General features: G+C 41.8%; 1 protein-coding gene across 5 annotated transcripts in view; it reads left to right on the top strand.

Moving 5' to 3' along the window:
* The window catches only part of TRHDE (thyrotropin releasing hormone degrading enzyme), a 238,351-nt gene that overhangs the window by 141,415 nt on the left and 71,069 nt on the right, over positions 1-25,867 (top strand). For all 5 annotated transcript variants that reach the window (XM_032959912.2, XM_032959913.2, XM_032959914.2 and 2 more), the window contains 5 exons: positions 6,899-7,012; positions 17,881-18,018; positions 22,743-22,808; positions 23,809-23,874; positions 25,257-25,438. In XM_032959912.2, the coding sequence (XP_032815803.1) occupies positions 6,899-7,012; positions 17,881-18,018; positions 22,743-22,808; positions 23,809-23,874; positions 25,257-25,438 (566 nt within the window). The remainder of the gene's footprint in view (positions 1-6,898; positions 7,013-17,880; positions 18,019-22,742; positions 22,809-23,808; positions 23,875-25,256; positions 25,439-25,867) is intronic.

The following is a 25,867-nucleotide window of genomic DNA, read 5'->3' as shown; positions in this document are numbered from 1 at the left end:
GAGTAAGATCGATTACGCAAAGATGGAATCGGCATTGATAGGCATTCACCCCGAGGAGGATATATCATGGCTGATGACGGCACTCGTGAATATTGTACGCTACCTAATGCGCAGCTTTCTTGCGAGAAATTATGGAACTTAGCTATCTATTTATTTCCTGATTTCAGATCGTATTAAATTATGTTGTACGGTTTTTATATATTGTTTGCCTGGTAATGTCCACTGACCTGGCCACACACGTGATTGCTCGCCGCAGTGGCTTTATCGTACGTGGAGAATTATCGTAGCCAATTGAGGAATAGCGAAAATTAAAAAAAAACTCTGAACAATATTCGAGCTACGTGTTCAGAGATGGCTTTTTTATATATATAAAGGTAGCTTATCATGCCTGAAATATTAACGTTTGCGTTTCAAATCTCAGTCGTAGCCACGCGATGATGAGCTGTCTTCTGAATTTTACAAAACGCTCACGTCAGGTGTGGCATATACAGTACATTGAATATGCAATGCAAAGTGTTTTCAGTCGCTCCTTATCACAATTGCCTGCAGATGGAGCGGTTGATGAACGCTACGTGATGCAGACAAGCAATGTCTTCTAAACATATTTTTTATTGAAAGGATCTAAAATATTCACGTATATATATTCACGAGGAACTATGTTGGCTGTTGTGTGCAATGACAACGAGAACACAACAACGATAAAACACACCCAAGTTCCTCTCCGATCTGAAGAAGGAACATTGCCTGAAACATCAGCCTACTCCCGTATTCTCTGATTTATGAGATGATCCGGAAAGATAGACACACCCCCATACTTGTGCCGAGTGTTGATAAACACTTACACAAATATGTTCTGACATACACGCGCTTATTGGATTTTGCGTCTTGTAATAGGGAGGGTATGGTATATATTTTCCATTATTCGGCAGTGAGTTGTATACGTTTATTTAAAACTCAAGATAGTTATGAACTAGATACACAACGTGCATGGTGTGTGCCCACGTGTAGTGCAGCGGCTAGTGCGTCGCGCTATGAACCCAGTGACCCAAGTTCCATTTCCGCCCATGGCCAACACCAGTAGCGAATATCTGAACCGGTCCTGGGCCTGGCTTAGCTCGACTGAGCCTCAAATGAACTAGTGCGATGTGTAAACATCAATACCGGGGAGACAAATGTGACCCGGCATGGTGCTGGCCACCCACCCCTTCGTGTGCCGTGCCAGGCCTTTTCTCGCTAACAGCACTTGCCCCAACAGGCTGTGTTGGCTGCACGGGGGGGGGGGGGGGTGTCTTTGTACATTTTTGTCTGTTCCCACACAACACCGAAGTCGGTCAATATGTTCCTCCAAAACACATTTCACATCAAACATTTGATGTGCGCAATAAACATGACATGAGCGTGGACCAGGGTATTTTATATCAATTTCTTTTATTTTTTATCGTTCCGTCCAATATAAAATCATTTTATATTGACTTGACGACAAACAAGAGAAGGCATTTTAAATCATTACGGGCGCGTTGTTCCGCTGAAGTTTTTCTTTTTTAAGCAGCTGCAGCAAAAAGCAAGGGGGAACTGGAGACAAACGGCCCTCACCTCTGCTCTTTGGGTCTCCCCGTCTGACCATGGCCTTGAGCTCTAGACCCCAACACTACAATTCACGAAGATGAATACCCCATTGCTCAGCAATTAGGTATAACTACATTCTGAATGGAAACAAAAAACGCTTGATGCTCGCATTGGCATTGGTGCACGAGGGTACCCAAAAAAAACGAAGCTTTCATCAATAACACTGCCATGTGCCCTCAAAAAATAAATACACGTATAGAAAATAGGTGACGTGGCAGGCAATGGCCTTCTTCATAGAAGAGAGATGCCGTTGCCCGCATCTTGTAAACGTATGCTATCCTGTATTTAGTATTTTATTTAAATAAACTCAATAACAATGTTATTATTATTCATAAGAATTCCGTCCAATATAAGAATAATAATAATGGATAGGCTCCCCACACCGCGTTGGTCATTGGTGTTGTTTGACCGTACTTCACCATTGTGGTCAGAGCAAGTCTGGCAATGATGGACTCTAGACTGGTTCAGATGTCACTCGCTACTGAGGTTAACTATGGCTGGGAATAGAACTCCGTTTACTGGGTTTTAGTGCAGAGAGCTGACCGCTATGGCACTGCAATAGTGATTAGCGCCCTGCACTCACCACTGCACCATTATAATAGTTTTCTTTATCAAAGATAACCTCACTCCAGACCTCACTCCAGTCTCCAGACTCTTTATCAGCAGTGTCCTTCATCAATTCCTTGCAAAGTTAAGGGATGATATTTACTATATCATCTTTTAAAGTTTTGGCTTCAGTGATCTTATACAATTTTGACGTGCCATGAAGAAGGGCTAGTGCCCAAAACATCGCCTATGAAATATTTTCCTTTTAAGGCCACAGTGTTATTGAAGCGTGTGTTAAGCTTTTTTTTTCCATTTCATAAACAAGTTAACTAAAAGTAATAACAGGTCAACCGGCAAAGGAAGATCTCAACATTTCAGCCGACTGGCGTTTTAGTTGACCTGTTATTTTGCAGCAAACCTTCTGAAGAAGTGACAGGAAAAATGAAAACCACATGGATGTATAGTGGTAAAGCGGTAAAAGTAGCCCCTTGCAATTCCTCGCTGACCTCCCCTGCTTGCGGCAGGGCCTCCGTGAGACAGAGCTTCTGCAAGGCCCCTCTCGCAGGTTTTTTGGCATACTTTTCCATCCTGGCCAGATGTCTTGCAAGAGGTGGGACCACCCACACTTGACCCCAACCACAACGTGACCAGTCCGTCGCCGAACTAGGGTACTTAAATGTGTAATGTTGAGTGAACACGGGCAGTGGAATTTAAGAATTTAAGAAACTTGGCCTCATTTTAACTGCTGCTGCTGCGGTGGGATATTTAACCGGCAGCCTCTGTATTGTAGGTCCAGTGTGCCAACCCTTACAGCACGGCAACATCCCCAGAGTCCTAATATTTCCAGTAAGCTTACAAAAAGACGGCACTTGCAAGTCAAACTTTCCAACTCCTCATAGCTATCCTCAATGTTCCTTCTAAATTGCCTCAAATTTACTATTGACAAAGCAAACATGATGTGAAAATGCCGTCCAGGTCCATAACTCTGCCCTTTATCAAATCGGCTTGGTGATATGTTGCAGTGGAACGATCCGTGGATATTGAGAGTAATTTGAGTGTTGATCTATGAACCTCCCCAAACACCCAATTTTTGGTTCACGCAATCAACAGGGATAAACTTCGTATGACAGCCCTTTAAGCAGTCGAGGCTGAGCACGGCTCAATCCCTTTGATTTAAAATTGAATAAATGAATAAATGAACAAATCAATAATACATTAAGGGAAGTGGGATCAATGCGCTGTTTTGTCATTAAACAAACCCCCAAAAAAAATCTCCCCACTGGCATTTTTCATGCAATTCTAAACCTCATTAGCTTATCGCTACAGCTGCTCCAAGATGGTCAATTCAGGATCGGACAACCAAAGTTATTGCCACGTAGCTTCTCATGGGGTACCTTTTTAAAATATCCGTTGCACTATGAATACGCCGTGTTTTGCAGACTGCAGAGCAACAGGGGGATAATGGTCCTCATGGCCTCGCGCAGGGAGGCTTTATAGCTTCCACCACTATTGTCTGCAGTCACACCTCTGCTGCCGAGGAGACAGCTCTGTCGAGCGCCATCACGGGACTCGGGGCTGGCGTGCTGCACTGGGTGATTTGGGATGAAAGTGGGGTTAAGGGGAGATATAATGGCTTTATTTCTATCAAGGAGATACCCATACGAGTTGACGTGAAGTTTTCTATCTTTCTCTCACTCTGTCTGACGGCCTGAATGCTAGCCCGGACATGGAATTGCATTAACGACTTGTGCCTATGCGTTTAGTTTAGTTTTTTTTTTAAGTAAAGTCAGTTCAAAATAGAATTATGTGAATTACTGACTGCGAGAAGTGCTTAAAAATGCATGCCGGTTGAATTATTTAGTGGCGGATATTATTCAGCGTGTATCCAAATTTGTTACATTTGTAAAAACGTCCCTTTAGGGTGTGAAAAGTGCGCACGCCAGACATAAATTACATTCTGTTGTCCGGGATTCTTTTAAATTAGTTTGTATTAAGAAAAATAGTTCAGTTGTGTATAGTGCTTTACATCAGTGCCTTTGGCCTTAGTTCCTTGTTCTTTAATATACCGACAATTGCAACGCATGTGTTGCGCGTGCGTCATATGCAGCCACACTCAGCCCAAGCGTCTGGTTCCGGGTCGGACGGCGAGTTGAGCGTTTCTTAGCTCTCAAGCTTTTGCTACGCACCACTGCGGACGTCTGCAGGAGTTGAATCCAACTGCTGAATTCAACTCGCGGTCTCTTAAAACATCAAAGATGCACTAAGGATAAGGGTTTGCATTTAGCGAGCGCTTAAACACTTCAACAACATCTTAAAGCAGTAACGAACAATCTTAGCTAGATATGGATGTGTATAGCACCGTAGTCCAATAATTATACAATTATATGAAGGCGGTTGAAATAAAGAGTGGGGTTATTTAAAAAAAAATGTTGATGTAGCCATGGTGACAGTAAGGAGGACACGTGAGAGTGGTTAAGGAGGGGGCTGGCGTAGGGCTAGTGACAGGGGTTGGGAAATTTACCTCGAACAACACGTGCAGCGGAACATCGATAACCCCATCCACACACAAAAGAGGGACCAACAACGGCCGTCAAAGTCCACAGAACTGATGCAGTGCACGAAACACTGCCAGCAATGTGATGGGATGAAAAAAGGTGAGTTTTCGATTTAGCACCCAAGGCACCGTCACTGAGGCCCCGCTCACTGTCGCTGAGCGTCACACTCCGTCTAACCGGCTGGTCCCTGAGAGGGTTTTTCGAATGTGCTGACCTATCCACAATACTGCCTAGATGCCTGGCACCCTCATACTTTCATCAGTTCAGCACTTTGAAGGATGGGTAAGCGTGGGCAACGTTTTCGTCAATGATGCAGCAATAAAGAATCGCTGTTTGCACACGGTTACGTGATGCCGATGAATCCTTTTGAGCATTACGATTTCTGGCTGGGCTCGACGCGTTGGCGCGAACGCATTTGAAACAATGGAGCTTTATCTTGAGAAATAGCCAAGTGTTCCCGACATTCCCACGAATAGCATATCTAAAGAATTATATCAGCTGAATAATAAGTTACTGAGAAAGAAAATTGGAGCATCGGTCGTAATTTTCTATTTCTGTGTAGCACACACGTGCGATGTTAGTAATGCGATTAAATTGAGAGTAACGGCTTCACTTCCCCGTGACAGTCTTTGTTAGCATCCTGATGTCGACCACCATTGACATTTTTACCTAAAAAACGAAAATATAAATCCTAGCTGAAGCTCTTTGGGCCGAGGACATCCCAGCATTTGTCACTCGCATTTGGTCCAGGAGTTCTCGATATATCCTGGGCACAGGCCAACGTACAGCAAGCATTGTGACCTTAACCCCTTGACCTGAAAATCAATCTTGCAAGAGAAATTGCACCGCAGAGCCATCCCTTAAATTTCGTCAAGATTGGTAAAACGGTCCAAGAGATATGGGGCGTGAAGGCAGGCAGAGCGAGCCATGATTGCCACGCTACTCCCCTTTCCATAGAGCAGATCTGCAATCAATCAAGGAGGGGACAGCGATAGCTCATTATTAAAATAGCCATTTTCATCTATTAAACGATTAATACTCACGGAGGCCATCGTTAGAGCACCTGGCTTACATTTCAGAAATTGTGGGTTCAAGTAACGGTTGGCGGTTGACCCAGCACCATCTTCCCTCAAGGGGTCAATAAACTCGGTGCTATTTTGTGTGACGCCAAACGCGGCTGTGGCATTGATACATGTGAAATTTCCATCGCCGGCTCAGGGCTACCCAAGGGGCATTTGAATCGCGAACAACAGCAACAACATAGATGATTATTTTATATTTGTATTGTGTCTGAATGCAACGGTATCTCAAGATGCTTTATGAAAATAAACAAAATACGACATTGGGCTAGAAGGGGGTTGGTGGGTGGGGCTGGTGGGAGGCGGGGGGGGGAATGTGAGAGACAACAGAAGAAGACACTTTAATTACAAATACATTATTATTCAGAACATTTGTTTCACCCAGTTTCCAGAAGCCAAACATTTCCTGATGGCAGTCCAACAATCATTCAAAGTGTTGCTTCACTCTTCCTCTCTCATTCTCCTTACGTTGACTTGGAAAGTTTGCAAACGGTGTTAAATGCCGCACCAAAATATGACACCTCTCGGCAGATAAGTTGTGGTGACGTACTCTGTGGTCAGACAGCTGATCCCTCATAGCTACCTGCGCCATTCACAGAGCACCACGTGCTTCTTGCATTGCATGTAAATGATAGGGAGAGTGTGCGTGAATACGTACGTGTGTTTAGCTTAGCGTGGCGAGTCGTGGCGCAGTGGTTAGCAAACTTCCCCACGAACCCAGCCGCCCAAGTTCGTTTCCCGCTTACGACCGATAACTGTGGTGAATGTTGGAACCGGTTCTGGGCCTCCTCTCCGACTCAGTCTTAAATGAGTACATTGTGGGGTGCGAATACACCAGCACTGAAGACACAAAGGCGGCCGGGCTTGGTGTTGGCCAGCCATCCCCTTGTGCGCCGTGCTGGCCTCAAGAGATGCTCACTAAGTGCGCTTGCCCCAACAGCCTCCGTGAATATGGGGGGTCAGGTGGGGGTGGGGGAATATTCTTGTCTTTGTTTAGCTTGGACAGCAAATTATGGTTTTTGCACTATGTGTGTGTGTGTGTATTGCCTTCTGAATCGAGCGCTGAAATTGGCCGGTGTCTGATTTCTCCAGTGGTTCGGTGACCTTGTTACACCGATGTGGTGGGAGGACGTCTGGCTCAAGGAAGGCTTCGCTCACTACTTTGAATACCTGGGGACGGATTTCCTCTACCCTCACTGGAACATGGTACGTTAATACGCGTTGAGCCCGAGGTCTGCACCACTGATGGGACTGCCATTACTGTACACTGTTGTGCGCATGACATCTAATTCGCTGTATTGATTGCTGCTCTGTCCACGCATAATAATGAACCTTCAAAAGTCATAAATTAGGCTTTTAACAGATGCACGGTGGAAAGGAAAAAAAAGCAGCTTCAAAGAATGCTCAGCCAGCCATCCATAATATCTTCACTCTGACAGCCGGTGCATAAATGAGCTCGAGCGCTGTATTTTTATATTCAAATTCATATGTTTATATCCTCGTACTAGTCAAGACACTTTCTAAAGGTGAAAGTGAAATTCCTCGCTCATGCCACTGCTGGTCGGAAGGGTCTCCACTCTTGGCAACTCTTGAGGGGACTGCTCGAGGTTACTTTGGCCTACTTGTCCACAGCCGACCTGCCCATCGACGTATCCATCGATACCTCTGGGTGAACCGATGTGAAAGGGATTCAAGAAACTCGCCTCCCCCCCCCCCCCCATTGTTTCAACTGCCGCTCTGGAAGACGGAATTGTGAATCGGTGACCTCTGGATCGCAGGTCCAGAGGTCGCTGACCCCTTACAACCACGGCAACGCCCAGTGCCAAGGTCTCTGGCGTCATTCAGGGTGTCCGCGTGTCCTTTACATGCTTTCCGGAAATCGTATTGATCACCTGCCAATGGCAACCTCAAGACGCACCTCACGATTCGTGATAGGTTTTTGGGTAAGGCCGCATCACAATTATCTGGCCAAAATGTGTGTCGTTAAGACCCTCCACCACCCAGCGCAGCCAAAAAATATAGAATTGTGTCACTCGAACATGCATTTTTAATGCGCCAGTTATTGTTGTTTCAGCTCACCGGTATGTTGAAGAACAATCCTCACAATCAAATTGAACAATTGCATACGACGTTTCGTTTGACACGTCATCAAACATCAGCTGAGCAAGATTTCAATCTTACATCGAATATGATTGCTTAATTCGGTCTTGCGTATTGTTTTTCAAATGACCGGTGAGCTGAAACAGCAATATCTGGCACGTTAGAAGCATGTACCAGCGAGAATAAGATTTGTTCGGCTGTTTTGGGTGCGGACGGGTTTCAACAACGCAGATTTAGTCAGAGCATGGCACGGCCTCATCAAAAATATCGAACTATGAATCATAATCATATTGGCTGTGAAAACCTACGTGCTATGCTAATTCAGTTTCACTGTCCTGTTCACTCCGATAAGGAAAGGCTTGATTATAGCTAATTGATATTTAATTCTCTGTTGCCAGAGACTTTATATTCCAATGAACGTTAACATATTCTTAGCTCTTTCGGTAAAGTCACGTTGAAGGGAAACAATAAAATAATAAAATATATGTAAAACAATAAAAATTATCACGACGTTTCGATCATAACACAAACGGTCGTCATCAGGTGTGTCGGTTCGCATTAATTTAGTTATTTTTAGACGGTGTATTTATTTATTTATAAAAAAACGTTAGCACCACGCGCAGCGATTTGGCAGCTTATTTAGAAGGACTAGTCCATCTATGTTCTGAAAAGAGGAGGGGGGAGACGAAAAATTAATGTATGCTGTCTGAAAGCCACTGTAAGCGTGAACAATCAATTAAGACCTGAAATGGTTTATCAAATCTTTCCAATGATTGCTAAGCCAGAATCCATCTTCTCGGTTGAAATTGTCTCTGTGCTTGTATATGTGGATAGCCTCATGAACGAATCTCTCATGGTAGCCAGATGGCTTACAAAGAACCTCTGTCTTGGAAAAGTCAATGTCATGTGAGCCTACTGAATTATAACAATGATCTGCCACGGCCGAGGTGTTGGTCCTACCGTGTTTAAGGTCTGCTTTGTGTTCACGAATGCGGTCCGAGACATGGCGTTTGTTTCTCCAATGTAACTACTACCACAGAGGCAACTTAGTTTGTAGACACCAGGGTACTGTATGTCCGGAATCACATCTTTTACAGATGGAACCCGATCACGGATTTTATGTAATGTGTTGAAACGGACCTGGATCTTGTGTTTATTCAAGATTTTGGAGATCTCTTTTGTGATCCCCGCAATGTAGGGTAAAGTGATGGTTTTGAAAGGCTCCTCAAGAGGGTCCTTCTTCATGGTTTGACTTTACCGAAAGAGCTAAGAATATGAATTACTGCAGTCACGAAAGCTTTAAATCAAAATTTGAACGTTAACATGTTTAATGAGTACTTTGGCAAGCAACGACCACCCGGTCACAGATCATGTTCAGGATTATGTTAAAGTCCGGAGGGCCATAACATTTTCAAAAGGCGCAACTATCTTTTGAGTGCAATTATTTTGGAACTCGTCGACGTAAATGAATCAACAAATGAAGTGGACTTCACGGGAAGTGAAGTCTTGTTTCATGGGCCAATCATCTCAACATGTCCACGGAAACAATGGCATCAACATACGAAACGAGTTTGAGTCCTTCAAAGGCGTGATGCACCCTGCGCGATCCTATGGCCATCTCTCTCCTCTCATTAGACCCACGCTATCGATCAACAACTCCCCCCGAGTCAATTGCAGACAAAGGCGATGCAATACAACACACAGTGTGTTACGTTTTTGTAAATATAGCGGCGAGATGACAAAGGGTGTCTCGAGACGCTGCACAACCACCGCAACGCAAACACAATTAGAGCTGAGCGCCAAGCAAAAAATAAATGTGCGTGTGTTATGGTCTTTGCGTATACGCGTGTGTGCGTGCGTGTGTGTGGAGCAGTGGCGCAGTAGTTAGCGTACTACATTACGAACCCGATGACCCGAGTTCGATTCCCGCTCACGATCAAGAACCAGTGATGGTTTTCTGAACCGGTCCTGGGCATCCTCTAGGTTAACTTGGCCTCAAATGAGTACCTGGTGCGGTGTGAAAATATTGCCACTAGGGAGGAAAAAGGCGGCCGGGCATAGTGCTGGCCACACATCCCTTGCATGTTGTGCTGGCCTTCATAGGTGCACGCAAACAGTCTGTTAACGGATTTCCGGCGGGGTTCTTTGTGTATGCGTGCGTGTGCGCGTGTGGGGAGTGGTAGGGCAGCGGTTAGCGCACTGCGCTTCGACCCAGTTACCCAGAGTTCAATCCCGCTCACCGCTAACGGTTGAGACGAATATTTGAACCGGTCGTGGGCCTTCCGTAGGTTGACTCGGCCTTAAATGAATTAATGGTACGGGGAGACGAAGGCCACCTTGTATGGTGCTGGCCACACCACTGCCTCGTGTGTCATGTCAGCTTTCATAGGCACTCGCTAACAGCACTTGCTCCAACAGTCTCTTTTTCTATCGGTGGGATCTTTGTCTTTATCTGTATGTACGTTGCTAATCAGAGGTGTATAGTGTGTGATTATATTTGTGTTTGTGTGTCTGTGTTTTATCGTATGAATGGAACAAATAGGCAGGTTTGATTCAGCAAATGATGGGCAGATGTGGAATACGGTTACAGGAATATAAATAATGCTTCAAATATTTGAGGGCACTTTTTCAACATACTGCTGGATGAAGGCCTCCTCACGCCTTGTTCGGTCATGCGTGTTGTGTGACCATACTTCACCACACCGGTCAAGGCAGTGTTGGCGAATGGGAGGACACAAGCTTGCTTTTGGATTTCGCACTCCATTGATTTTATCTTTGACTAGGATTAAAACTGAGATCACCTGCTTTCCATTAACCAATGTAGGAATGCTCTCCAATAAGCATGTCGTATATATCCTTTAGTTTTAATATTTTCTACAGGATCAGGAATGCTGTTTTCTGCGTCTAATTAAAGTATTGAATAGAGATGTGACTTTTCAATAAATCTAACATGAGGTCACGATGACACCTTTAGTATCTCATTTTGAAGATTGTATTTCACTGACTCTTTTTGAGTATAATTATGGGATATACAGGGTGCTTAAAAAAATGTTAACACCTATATGGGACTAGCGTTTTTAATGGAAAAAGAACCGATAATACACTGTAACATGATAATAAATGTATATATTTACGTGATCTAACCCAAAAAAAAACCTCTATTGTGGATATTCTTGGTTCTATCGGTAAAGTCACGTAGAAGGGAAACAATAAAATAATAAAAATATAAAACAATAAAATTATCACGACGTTTCGACTGCAACACAAGCAATCATCATCAGGTGATGATTATTGCAATAATCATGATTATTGCAATAATCATCAGGTGATGATGATTGCTTGTGTTGCAGTCGAAACGTTGTGAGAATCTTATCGTTTTATATTTTTATTATTTTATTGTTTCCCTTCTATGTGACGTTACCGAAAGAACCAAGAATATGAATCCCTGCAGTCACGAAAGCTTTAAATCAACATTTAAATCTATTGTGGATGATAACAAATGCATGTTAATAGCTTCAAAAAAGTCATCATTGTTAACGCACGTGTCTGGAATCTTCTCCAGATGGTCTCCAGAGCCTGGAGGCACATTTCTCGTGGTTTTGTTGCACATTCTCGGAAGTGTCAACATTTATTTGAAGCACCCTGTATTTTCACAGAGTGTTTAAATTTGTTTTAAAATGCTCTGCTTTTTCCATTGGGGAAACCTCCAGCAATTTTCAGCAAAACAAAATTCAAGTAGAAACAAGTTTTGGGACTGAAAAAAAATCTGTGTAAATTATGAATTATAGGATGTAGTATAAAACAGTTGATATTAGTTTTACAAAACAATGGATCACAATTTGAAATTGCGCATGGGCTACTATTAAGGTTGTGTTTTGTTGCAGCTTATAAAAAAAATGTTCATGATACTTGACATTATTTAAATTTAATTATAGTTCAATTAATTCAGAATAGCTAACATATTGTATGTGTTGTAGGCATATGTTTAGACATATCTGCCATTGATATGTCACACACCACACGTAATTAATGGATTCAGAAGAGAGTACAAAGCGGTTGTATGCATGTTACGCTCATGGTTAATTCTCTATTGTGTTGAAACGTTGCGATAGTCCACTATTAAAGTATTTTTGTGAAGGTGATCGATTCGTATTGTCAACGTTTAACTTTGCAATGACAAGTTTGGACTTCAAATGCTTATTTTTAAGTAGAATACGTTTAAAAAAAAACGACATGGTTAGCATTGACAACGCTTCATGCCCTTGCCATGAACAAGTACATCAATTTTCTATTGCTGTATATCTATAATTGAAAGACATTTATTCTATTGTACGTATAAATATTTTTCTCCATTTGTTTATGGCATTGATATTACCAATGAAGCTCTGGTGGGGTAATGGTTGGGAAAATGGGGGCTGCAATATAGAGGTGGTCGGTTCAATACCCTGGCATAGCAGTTAAAGTAAGGGGCATGGATCATTTTGTTTAACTTTTCTGCATTTATCTTCTTTGGTTCTTTCGGTAAAGTCATGTAGAATGAGAATATAAATAATAAAATAAAACAATAAAATTCTCGCGACGTTTCGGCCACAACACAAGTGGCCTTCTTCAGGTGACAGGAACAAACCTGTCGGGACGACAGAGCTACAATGAACGCTGCTAAGATTCGCAGCGTCTTTTAAGCTGGTTGAGAGAAGTGAGGCACCTTGACAAAGGGGTTTACATATCAAACAGGAGAATTTAGCATTGAAACAGTTGTTATTTTTTTCTCATTCTACGTGACTTTACCGAAAGAACCAAAGAAGATGAATCCTTGCAGTCACGAAAGCTTTAAATCGAAATATTCTGCATTTGTTAAGACATTACAAAGCTGCACATATTAATAATACCAGACTTTTCCTTTTCACAGCCTACAGCCTGGAAACTTAGATCACATAATAACTTAGGTTATTTCCACATTGTTGCTTTTTATCCAAAAATCCAAATGTCAACTTAAAAGCTAAGATATAAACATTCTATTGATATTTTGGATAAGTTGTGGATCGTACCTTTGAATAAAAGTCACGATATACATCAACAGAGGCAGTTTCAGTGCGCATTTACTTTCACGCATGATAAATGCCGGAGAAATGCTTGAAACCACTGCTGAAATTTGGGTGTCTTCCAAGCCAATGAGAGAAAAAAAAACGAAATTGCCTTTCATGTAGCGATGACATTTGACCCCAGTCTGGGCATAAATAAAAAAAATCCTGCTTCACATCCTGCCCACATAATCCTTAAGGGGGCTATATAGCTGTTTAATTGAGGTGCGATGAGAATGAAATATATACCAGCGCTGGAATTTATATACGTGTTTTTTTTTCTTGTTTGTTGTTGTTCTCCTCTGAATTACATTATAATTAATTAGAAATTGAATAGACCTGTGACCAAATCTCTCTGAATTTTAAGATCTCAGGAGCTAAGCCTGCTTGAGACTGGGTATTGTTTGGAAGTGTAATCACCGTGTACAAAAGGCAGCGTGGTTGGCTACGTACGGTGCAAAAGAACTTCAAAATACATACGTAAATATACGTTGTGTGAGCATTAGAGGGCACCTTCGTCAACCTGAACTGACCAGCACGGTGAAGTATGGTCTAATAACCCGCACAACCCACAGTGGAATGACAAATTCATATACGTGTGGACTGTGCATATCTTAACTGTGATATGAGTGCCATGCAAAGAGACGAATACATTTCCCATTCTCACCTCTCATAGGGAGCAGTGCAACATTACCTCATGTTAGAATGCTCCCTGGAAGACGATATAGCAGACATAGTTCTAAAACCCTTCAACAGCCTCTTGTGCTTACTGGGGAGGCGCACCTTTTATATGCCCTGAAGAGAGCAATCAGCACCTGGCATCCAAACAGAATGATTCAGTCCTCAGAACCAGAACGAGCCGAAATTACTTTGAAGTGAAATGGCAAATTTAACGAGACGGCACATTTGTGCGAACACTGGCGACTGGGCTAACTTGTCGACTTGCTAAAACTCAAGAAGCCAGTTTGATGACAGGTGGATGCTCACATTTGCACCCAGGACCTCAGCAGTGCCGGCTCGCGGTGGCTCCGATGCAGCCTGAGGCCCGACGCCCCCTGAGAGCCACGCAGCCACCTCTCAGTGCGCGGCATTTCTCAAAGAACCCAGCGTGTGCAGGGCAGCTGCTTGGCTCTCAAATTACAACTCCACCGGTTGAAGTCAGCTCTGATAGAAATCACCGCTTTTTTGCATTCCAATGGATCAATCAGTGACCTCATTTGTTGATTTAAATTAAGCGCTTTCTCCCCCAATGCCTGCGATTGTGCACAACTGGAGAGCGCGTGCGATAAGCCATTCGCATCTGTAAACTGTGGTGCCGTGATGCAATTTGGCATTGTCAGCATGTCAAAAGGAAGGCACTTCATGCATATTAAAGTCAATGGAAGGTTATTTTGGTGGTATAAAAGCACAAATCAAACGCGCCTCATGACTTGCCATACATTAGCACTTCCTTGGAACATAACCAGAACAAATATATATGATAAGCTAATAATTTGGGGTGAATAAGCGGCGGCACCTCGAAAATTTAACCTGGCAACCTGAGTTTGATTCACAACCATGGGTAACATCAATGGCGACTGATGTCTGAACTGGTCTTGGGTCACTCAATAAACCAATCTGCGGTCATTTAGCATCAATACACTGGTGGATGGAGGCTGCAAGAGCATTTTATGACCATACTTTACCCCGCTTGTTCATGTGGTTGGACAAGGGGCACCCGGGACCGGATCAGATATCAATCGCTCAACATAACTGGGAATAAAATTCAGGTTACCGGTTTTATAGTGCATAGTACGTCATGGTAATTGATTTAAAGAAACAGGATTAACTGCACTATTGGAAGTCAATCAAAAGGAAACATTTCCCTGCTCAAACTCGTTTTGTATCTGTGTTGGAATTCTTTTGCACCATACGCAGCCACTATGATAATCGGAGGTATGGAGTTAGTACAACAAACAAAATACAACAAACAGTTCTAAAGAATTTGTATTTAAAGCTTTCGTGACTGCAGGGATTCATATTCTTGGTTCTTTCAGTAAAGTCACGTAGAAGGGAAACAATAAAATAATAAAAATATAAAACAATAAAATTCTCACGACGTTTCGACTGCAACACAAGCAATCAGGTTTTCACACCTGATGATGACTGCTTGCGTTGCAGTCGAAACGTCGTGAGAATTTATTTATTTAATATTTTTGTTATTTGATTGTTTCCCTTCTACGTGACTTTACCGAAAGAACCAAGAATATAGTTCTAAAGAAATTAGTTTTAAATCTAAATTTAAAAGTGCACAGCTCCAGTGGCTTCCTAATGTCGGAAGGAAGAGCGTTCCAGACGGCCGCAGAAGTGCATCTGAAAGCACGCGATGCAGTGACCGTCTGTGTTCGATAGCACGTATTCAGTACCACTTAAGTCTGCTTGTTGCCCGAAATAAAATTGCCAGCAATTATAAACCCTTAGTGGGACCAGTCTCCACAACAACCAATGTTGATCCCCCGCAAAGCGGTCCTCATGTGATCAACTTCATCACAATAGTCGGTTGACGCAACCAGATGCAGAAGTGTGATCTTTAGATCGGTTGGTTATGAGTCAAGCGGTCTGCCATGTATATTTACAAGCTTACATTAGTTGTGCGTGCGTGAGAAAATATAAAAATACTTTAGTTCGTTCAGTATTGCCGTATATTCGCTCTCGAATCAGGCGACATCTAGATAGGCATACACATACCACTTACCTCAGGCACCCTTAGAACCACGTGTTGTTAAAACCTGCATGCGATGAGATTCACCCCGGTGCCACTATCTTGAACAGAGGGGAAAAGGTTAGCTCCATCTATTAGTGCCAATCACGGGCTCGTTACATAGCTGGGGTCAGGCTACGTTCCAAGCCCCTCGAATATCAAATCCTGCACTTCAGGGCATGACAGACTTGAAAGAAAGAAAAACTTTATCGGCCTAACGATGCCCCATGGTCAAATCAACATGCTTTGCTATTTCTAAACTTCACGCAAAAGCCTTCTTCCAGGGCAATTAGTGGCGGGAACGTGAACTCCATTGACTGCAGGAAGCCCAAACATTTTTTTTAAATCTCAAATTATTTCAGCACAAAGATGCTGAAATCCGACCCAAGCATCGGATCGGGAAGGCCGGTGAGGTTACGCCGCATCATATTTGCAGCGTAAATGCCTCCGGCTCAGACTTTCCAGCTGTTAGAGTTTGAGCCTTGCTCGTATATGCATATGTCAGCCCCCTTTTCATCGTGATAAGCTGCCGATATGTGCGAGTAGGCGAACCTGTTGAGGCGATGCACAATGGTCCCGGTCGGTTACGATTAATATCGCAGTACATACGGGTTTTAGATGCTATTTGCAAAAACATTTTTTACATGTACAAAAATTAAGTATTAAATTGGTGCTTTGAGATAAATTAAATGTGCCCTTAAGCTAAGCTGATTATAATTTGTTTTAATTAGTTTACTCTTCAATGTGAATGCATAAAAATGGATATTCATTATATTTTGATATCCAGAATAAGATTAATGTCAAGGTCAAGAGGCCATCAAGGCCAATAAGTTTGATGCTACGGCGTCTTCCCATCACTTCCTTCCTTTGCCAGGTCCCAAGCTGTTGCACGGCTCACATCTGACCCACAAAGGTCCGCTCTAAAGAATGCAACCATCTACTTAGGATCTTCCACGTGGTCCCTCAGTACTCATACATATGCACGATATGTAATTTCTTAATTTCACAGACTTTTGGAGAATCCACGTTGTAAAACGCTGTCACAAAGTAGAAATCAAACTCTCTTTTGTTTTTACTTTCAAGAAAAACAAAGCCATTGCCATAAAAACGTTATCTTATTTGTGTGCAACTAGGAATGTAACGATTCACCAGCACCACAAAGGTAACGAATTGCCACATTTTTGCACCACTGTTTGATTTATTGGTCCATTCTTACGTCTCGTTTTTTCCCACGTCTCGTTTGAATTGTTTTGTTCACGCGAATAGTCTCAGTTTGACAGTGGCATGGCACTTTATTAGAATGTGCATCGATCGTAAATAATCTGTGCTCTCATTTTTTCGTTGCACATATGGCGAGCGTAATAACCAATTTCTAATCCGCAAATTAAATTGTTGGGTTAAGCGATGAAATGATCTAGCCAGATTTATGCCACGAGGCCCTCCACCGTCATCATATCGTCTGCAAAAGCCTACTACTGTATGTCTTGTCAATTTATAAACTGTGCACATAATGACTTGCTTGATTTGAAGCTTTCGTGACTGCAGGAATCCATACTCTTTGGTTCTTTCGGTAAACCCACGTAGGTATTATTTGATTTTATACCTATGTGACTTTACCGCAAGAACCAAAGAGTATAATTACTTGGCTCGCATATTAAAGGTCTAAGATGCAGTCCGACCCGAGGGTCTCCACGAGGGGGGGCTCTGGAGGGCCCCTCGAGAGTATTTGGCCTACTCTTCCGAGCCAGCCAGAAATCTTTGAAGCTGAGACAATGCCTACACTGTCATCCAACATAGGAAACCTGTCAATCGACTGTGGTGTGACCCGTTTATACCGCTGGGTAGACAGTGGCGTGTGGGGAATTTAAGAAACTTGCCCCATCGTTTCAGCTGCCGCGCCGGGAGATCGAACCGGCGACCTCTGGATTATCACCGAGGCAGCATCTTCGCCAGGCGTATAGCATAATTCCATTGACAACAATAAAGTGTTTACGAACGATGATGGCAGTGAAGTTTTCGTTTCCCCCCTCACATCTTTAATCATGACACTCGTGCAAGTGCGATTGTGAACTTGCGATTTTGCGGGCCTCAGCGTGTTGCCCTGCCCTATAGCATGTGCGTGCCTGTCTGTTTGCGTGCGTGCTTGCGTGCAGGAGACCCAGCGCTTCCTGATTGATGACCTACATGATATCATGCTGCCTGACGGTCTATGCAGCTCCCATCCAATCTCCCAGGACGTGTCCCAGCCAGAGGACATCTCAAGGGTCTTTGACTGGATCGCTTACAAGAAGGCCAGTGACTCGATGGCATTTCGATGGCAATTCTAAAAAATATCCGTCTCAGTGTTTGTTGACCGCATGCACACTCACGCATACGCATTGCTGAATTGGACTCGAGGGATGTGCTATGTTGGGTTATTTCTGGGGATTTCTTCTCGACACTTTTGACAAACCAGTGCAGTTTAATTTAGTTCAGAGAGGCGACAATGTGTCTGGACATTGGGGACATGTGACGATAATTCGCGAGATTCACACGTCCTTCTGGTCCAATTGCATCAGCATTACACGAATTGGATGATGATTAGTTCTGCAAGGGGGCAGACGGAATTCTGTGCATGTATAAATTAGAAATGTGTTTTCAATAAATGTCATGCACACATACACAGTACTGTGGTTAGTTTATTTTTTTTATTTTAAAACAATTTTAATTGTCCACCAAACCGAGATTTTTCACAATTCACAAAACACCTCACATAGGAAGTAAATAGTAGAAACATATATGATATTACTTATTCGTGCAAACGATGCTTAAACACTGCCCGAAGGTCAATGGGTTTGAGAAGTATACAATTTAAAAATAAATAACTATCAAGCCCTTATTCATATTCTTGGTTCTTTCGGTAAAGTCACGTCGAAGGGAAACAATAAAATAATAATATATATAAAACAATAAAATTATCACGACGTTTCGACTGCAACACAAGCAGTCATCATCAGGTGTGAAAACCAACGGCAAGAACATTTGAAAGAAGTGGCGGTTTGTATTTATTTATTTTTAAACGTTAGCACCACGGATAGCGATTTGGCAGTTATTCAGATGGACGAGTCCATCTATGTTTGGAAAAAAGGAGGGGGGAGACGAAAATAATGGATGCGGTCTGAAAGCCACCGTAAGCGTGAACAATCAATTAAGACCTGAAATGGTTGATCAAATCCTTTCAATGATTGCTAAGCTATAATCCATCTTCTCGGTTGAAATTGTCTCTGTGTTTGTATATGTGGATAGCCTCATGAACGAATCTCTCATGGTAGCCAGATGGCTTGCACAGAACCTCTGTCTTGGAGAAGTCAATGTCATGTGAGCCTACTGAATTATAACAGTGATCTGCCACGGTCGAGGTGTTGGTCCTACCGTGTTTAAGGTCTGCTTTGTGTTCACGAATGCGGTCCGAGACGTGTCGTTTGGTTTCTCGAATGTAACTACTACCACAGAGGCAACTTAGTTTGTAGACGCAAGGGTACTGTATGTCCGGAATCACATCTTTTACAGACGGAACCAGATCACGGATTTTATGTAATGTGTTGAATCGGACCGGGATCTTGTGTTTATTCAAGATTTTGGAGATCTTTTTTGTGATCCCCTCTTGAGGAGCCTTTCAAAACCATCACTTTACCCTACATTGCTGGGATCAGAAAAAAAGATCTCCAAAATCTTGAATAAACACATAAAATCCGTGATCTGGTTCCGTCTGTAAAAGATGTGATTGTGGACATACAGTACCCTGGCGTCTACAAACTAAGTTGCCTCTGTGGTAGTAGTTACATTGGAGAAACCAAACGACATGTCTCGGACCGCATTCGTGAACACAAAGCAGACCTAAAACACGGTAGGACCAACACCTCGGCCGTGGCAGATCACTGTTATAATTCAGTAGGCTCACATGACATTGACTTCTCCAAGACAGAGGTTCTTTGCAAGCCATCTGGCTACCATGAGAGATTCGTTCATGAGGCTATCCACATATACAAACACAGAGACAATTTCAACCGAGAAGATGGATTCTGGTTTAGCAATCATTGGAAGGATTTGATAAACCATTTCGGGTCTTAATTGATTGTTCATGCTTACGGTGGCTTTCAGACCGCATCCATTATTTTCGTCTCCCCCCTCCTTTTTTCCGAACATATATGGACTCATCCATCTGAATAACTGCCAAATCGCTCTCCGTGGTGCTAACATTAAAAAAAACCGCCACTTGTTTCAAATTTTTTTGCTGTGGTTTTCACACCTGATGATGATTGCTTGTGTTGCAGTTGAAACGTCGTGATAATTTTATTGTTTTATATTTGTATTATTTTATTGTTTCCCTTCTACGTGACTTTACCGAAAGAATATGAAAAGCCTTTACTTAGTCTACAAAATCTAGGCGTAATGGTATTTGCTTTCAATTGTTATATTTTTACAAATAATGCCTGATTGTTCTATGTAGTCCATGGATTGGTGCCTCTAAATTTTCCATTATTTAGTTCTCTATGATTTTAAGGGACAGTGTGTATATTTGTGGTAAAACGATAATAAGTCTATTTTGTTAAATCAGCGCTGTCTTTCTCTTTGAATAGAAATATACAAGGCGTTGTTGCACTGTTGAGGTTTTCATACTCTTTGGTTCTTTCGGTAAAGTCACGTAGGTAGAAAAATTAAACAAAATAAAAAAACAATATATCACGACCTTAAAGAACCAAAGAGTATGGATTCCTGCAGTCACGAAAGCTTCAAATCAAGATTGTTGAGGTTTTCTTTCTTGGTAAATAAGTCTGATAATTTTGCCCTATCAGCTGGTCCTGCTCCATTATGATGTCCACAGTTGCTCTATCTAGTCTGGGAGATTTTTTCCCATTGTTCATCCTGCAAAGGGCAGCGGATATTTCTGCAAGTGTGACACCTGGGACATCCTCTTCTGAAAAATTATCAGTTTTCCGGTGTATATCATTTTTTTTTGCTATCGAGATCTGCATAGAATACCTCCAATGTGTGTTTTTAGTTCTCTCTCTATCGTGTGTAATGGTTCCATGTTGCTCTTTAAGAGCCGCTACTTGCATGCCAAGGGGAAAAATCATTTTGTCAACCTTTTACCTTCTAAATACCATGATGTCGATTTGTTGAAATGTCAAGGTTTTTTTTTCTTTCCAAGATGGCATCTCCATTGCAGGGATTTAAAACTAAAATGTTGTTTTACTCAAATCCATTCGAGACAAGGTTTACAGAATACACATATACTGTAGACATATAGTACATGCTCAGTTATGCAGTTGCTTTTTTAATGACAGAATATGGTTTTAACGCTTTCAGCAATTGTTTTTATATATTCCACTAATTTTAACTATTTAAATATCATTATCATGTGGCTGATAATAAAAAGGCTGCGACTATATCAGCCACATTAAAATAGGCAGAGAACAAGTCATGTTAATTATTTATCCACGCATATTTCTTGGATAACTAAGGTTACTATCAAACACCAAACACAAGGAACGCAGGCAAATGAATGAGTCATTTACATATGTTAGCGTTTGAATTTAGTATTCGTTCGTATTTAAGCCTGCTATGTTTTTTGTTTTGCCGAACTGTGAAACAGATTTCAAATTATTTAGTTTGCGATTTCTTGCACAGTGGCAATATTTTCATTTGTGTTTTTGTGTATCTAATTGCCTGAAATGTTCATCTGAATGGCAGACAGATTTATAATGACAGTTGTTTTAAGTGATCAGCCCACGCATAGCAAATGTTCAAACACATTACACAGCTATAAAAAAATAAATTAATGAATTTTTTTGTGATAATCAATGAACATCAACGAACCAGGCTATAAGTTTGGGTCGTTATTTTAATAATGTTAATTATTTGGTTACCAGGTGACTCAGAGTTTCGGAGTGTTGAGCGAGTACCACTGAGATTCTGGGTTCAAATCCGGGCAGTTGCCCATAGATAAACCCGGTTCTCAAGTGTGGTGAGTGGTTGGCTTCCACGCCATAACCATTGACTGAAAAAATAATCTCACAGTGGCGAGATGTTAAATCCCTCGCCTGGTGTTGTGACATAATGCCACCCCTACCCACTCTCTGATAATAACAACAACAAATTGTGGATTCAATGTGACTTTAAAGGGCTCGTAAGCACATAGGGGCGCCGCTGTGGCAAGATGTTACCGCCTTACCTGGTACACAGGAGGTCTTGGGTTTAATCCCAACCCCTTACACCTGTATATTTGGAGTGTGCATGATTTCCCCGTGGTTGCGTGGATTTTTCTCCGTATCCTCCGGTTTTCCCCTCCACATTTAGAAACAGGCTTTTAGAGCATTTGGCTTCTATACATTTACACGTGATAAGCCACTTCGTTGAGCTATCGTTTGTGGCCAGGTTGCTTCTGAAAAAAGAGCTATATAGCTCAGTGTGTCTTAACTGGGAAAGTAAAAATAGTTAAGTTTGGTTAACTAAGGTTGCTATCTAGATCTGCCTATGTCTTATATTGGTTGTTCACTTAGATTGACAATGGGGAAGCCATCATCTTGCACCGGATTGACAATGAGTGATTATGGCAATGATGATACATTAACCATTAGAGTGTCGATAAATAAATTGTATTTATTTTAAATGTATTAATGTATACCAAAAACTATCGTTTATAAATGTATAAATATGTTTAACCAATTTACACGTTTTGAATTGCATGCAACCGTTTGTGTGTGACACTTGTTCCGCGATAAGTGTTACAAAGTTAATTTTAATGCTTTATGCCGTTTGAATATTTTTTGTTGCTTGTTTAATTTTTTTTTAATTTGGCCCTGAGTTGGCAGTGCTATAAACAAACATAGGTTAAAGGAAAAAAAATGCGCGGCACATGCGACAAATGACGGGTAAGCTGGCAAGAGTTGTCCTCGTAACAGGAAAGCAATCTACTTTTTACAGCCGAAAGTGTTGATTCATGGAATTTTGTGCATGATTGTTATATCTGCAGGGCGCTGCTTTGATTCGAATGCTGGCGAACTTCATGGGAAAAGCTTCCTTTAAAAAAGGATTACAAGTGAGTGTCACATTTACGGTGATGATACTATCTTTCTTGGCGCTCATCCAAATCTTGGAAATAATTTCACCTTCCCAATCTTTAGTGTAATCTCTGGGCAAAACCTTTTATTTATTCTATTCCATTTTTTTTTTACCTTTCAAGCAATTCTGAAAAAGTAAAATAAATAAAAAGTACTTCTCTTTATCTAGGGCACTTGAAATTGAATTTTTGGTAAGAAAGGGATTAACCTCTTTTCCCGTGACAGCATCAGAGGACCATACGGGCTGCCTGAATTGGAATTCTCTGTATAATTCTATCGGTCTATACGACTCTCCCTTTGCGAGCTATTTTTTATCTTTGGGTGCTCAGTCAACCGTGTATTTTATGCAGGTTACAGAACTGTGGTAGGATTGAAAAAAATTGAGTGAGAGAGAGAAAAAACAAACCTAAAATACCAAAGCTTGATTTAATTCAGGAGTTGATAAGAGATATAACCATTTTCTCAAAAGGCAGAGTAATCCACTGGATGATTTCATACTTTTTAAAATAATTCCCAGGGTTAGCTTTTAAAATAAAATCATGGATCATTATCTTCTATTAAAATACATGAATGCTCGCAATAATACAAAGTTCATGATTTCTGGCTAGATTATAAAACAAGAGGAGCCAATATTATCAGATCGAATTTGACGGAATATATATTTTTCTTAATTGCACGGTTTTGATTCCCAATGTAACATAGTTGACACAGAATCTAACTATAATTACAGTATTTGTAATAAAGTACCAATAATTGTGTTATTCCTTTGCTTTAGTATGCGATCGAATTTCCCTCTATAAAACCGAGTAACATAATATTGATGAACTGTATTTCCAAAAAACACATAACACGCAGCATGATATTTCTCTCTTACAGCCATTGCACAATGCAAACGCACACAGCAGTGGTGTGATATGTTGCTAATGTAGTATTTGTGTGCGAGCTTGCTTGTGTATTTTTCGCTATTGTGCCTGGCAGGACTACCTGAAGACTTACATGTTTGGAAATGCAGGAAGGGATGATTTGTGGAACACCCTTTCCAAGGTACAGTGCTTTGTTCTGCTAAGTCAATTTGGCTGAGAAGCTGTCACAGGACGGTGAAGGAGGACTCTCAGGCTCATACGGCTCAATGTGGCTTTGTGATCAATGCACCGCCACCATAAATCTGACAGCTCAGAGTCACCGTGGTGCCGTGGAGGTGTGTCCACTTAAAAGGATGTGGTGTAATGACAAGGTATGGTGCCTGTCCCTTGACACGCCGTTGACTAAAATGAACTGTCATTCCCCACAACGCTCGTGGCTTTTCCACAGCGCGTATCGCGGTCAATAGAAATTATCCAGGATTGTGTTGTAAAGCAGATGAATAAAATCTACCCCTCCACTATGCTGTGTCAGCCGTTGGAGGTTGTTTGACCATACTTTCGCCACACTGGTCAGTTCGGGTTGGTAATTTGGTGGGGGAGGGTCGAACTGGTTCAGTTATCACTTGCCACTGATGCCAGCCATGCCTGGGAATTTAACTAAGGCAAATCGGTTCATCGTGCAGCACGCTAACCACCGTGACACCCCTCCCGCTCCGATAATTCTCTCATAATTGTAACAACAACAAAAAATACGCGGGAAAATACAACAAATGAGTCAGACAGAGCAGTGCAATAAGTAATTATGTTGTATTGTTAAGGAAACTAGATGCTGTAATGTAATTTTATTGCCACGCAATAACCAACATATGTCATTCACGTGATTGCCGTGGAGTTTTTTTTTTATAAACAAACATTACCACAACCTGACGTGATCAGTGCATAACATCTCGCGTGACATTATTATGAGCACGCTCCAAAGTTTCAAAACATTTCTTGCATCAGATGCGTTCAATATTCCCGCCTGGTAAATCATACTCGATATCACAATTCATGACAGAGGAGATCTAGCAAATTAAAAATTACCGAATCGTGTAAAAAAATTGGCCTTGCGTAATAGTTTTTCAAACGGTTGAGAAGTCTTGAGGAAAACTGTCAGAAAAACGCCACAGCATGAGAGACCAACTGCGCGCTTTCTTTTTTTTATATATCGCCTTACAAAAATAAACTGGTCAAAAATGTGAAATGCAATTACAGAGTCAAGGGAAAACCGATGTTGCCGATAATCGTCGTATCGGGAAGTTGAAAGTCACGCGGGGTAAGAGGCCTACGTGAGTTAAAAGGACTTTTTGTCTGTTGAGCTGCAAAAGCGAGCGGCAGGGCCACCAATCTGCAGCTCAAACTGATTGTGGCTGATGACATCATTTTTGTTAGCACCAGGACACACGAGGCATTTTACCCCGCGTTGGCCTCTTAACCCACCCTACCCTAAAATCGTACCGTATTGTGGCAACACGATGTCACGGCAAACCTAGATTGCGCCTCCTAAGATGATTTTGTCCTCAGGTCTCCCGGCAGAATGGAGATACGCACAACATCCGCGAGGTGATGGATATTTGGACTCTTCAAATGGGATACCCGGTGGTCACGATCAACAGAGATGCTGGGCCAGATTGCAAACTCCGGATCTCGCAAGAGCACTTTCTGTACAGTGCTGATGTCAACGCTAACTGTCAAAATGACTCGCTGTGAGTTTTATCGCGCGGCTCCATGGCCGCGGCCTGTTGATGAGTCTGGGCCAGGTCAAAACTAGTCGAGGGTTTGTCATATTTAAACTCATACTACGGAAATATATTGGGCCAGATGGACCATTGGTGATTGGTCAAATGATTGAATGTTGTTGCATTTTGGCAATTAGATGAGAGTTAACACCATAACCTATTTACTTCTAATTTTGTGATTTATTTAACATTTACAATATGTAATGTATTTACACTATATACTGGACGCACAGTTCTAATATAAGCACACTTGGACTTGCTCCCAATGAGTTTTCTTATATCCATTTTCTACTGTATATATATTAATTTACTCATGTATCACTTTTACTTACTTATCTGTTTGTAAGTTTAGTTTATATGCAGATAAAATTGTCAGAGTACCACTTGTGGCAGATA

This window comes from Petromyzon marinus, chromosome 24 (assembly GCF_048934315.1).
Source record: "Petromyzon marinus isolate PM22_M1 ecotype Great Lakes invasive population chromosome 24, UKy_Petmar_22M1.pri1.0, whole genome shotgun sequence".
Taxonomy (NCBI): Eukaryota; Metazoa; Chordata; class Hyperoartia; order Petromyzontiformes; family Petromyzontidae; genus Petromyzon; species Petromyzon marinus.
Note: the sequence above shows the minus strand (reverse complement) of the source record. Positions and strands in the feature narration are given on the sequence as shown.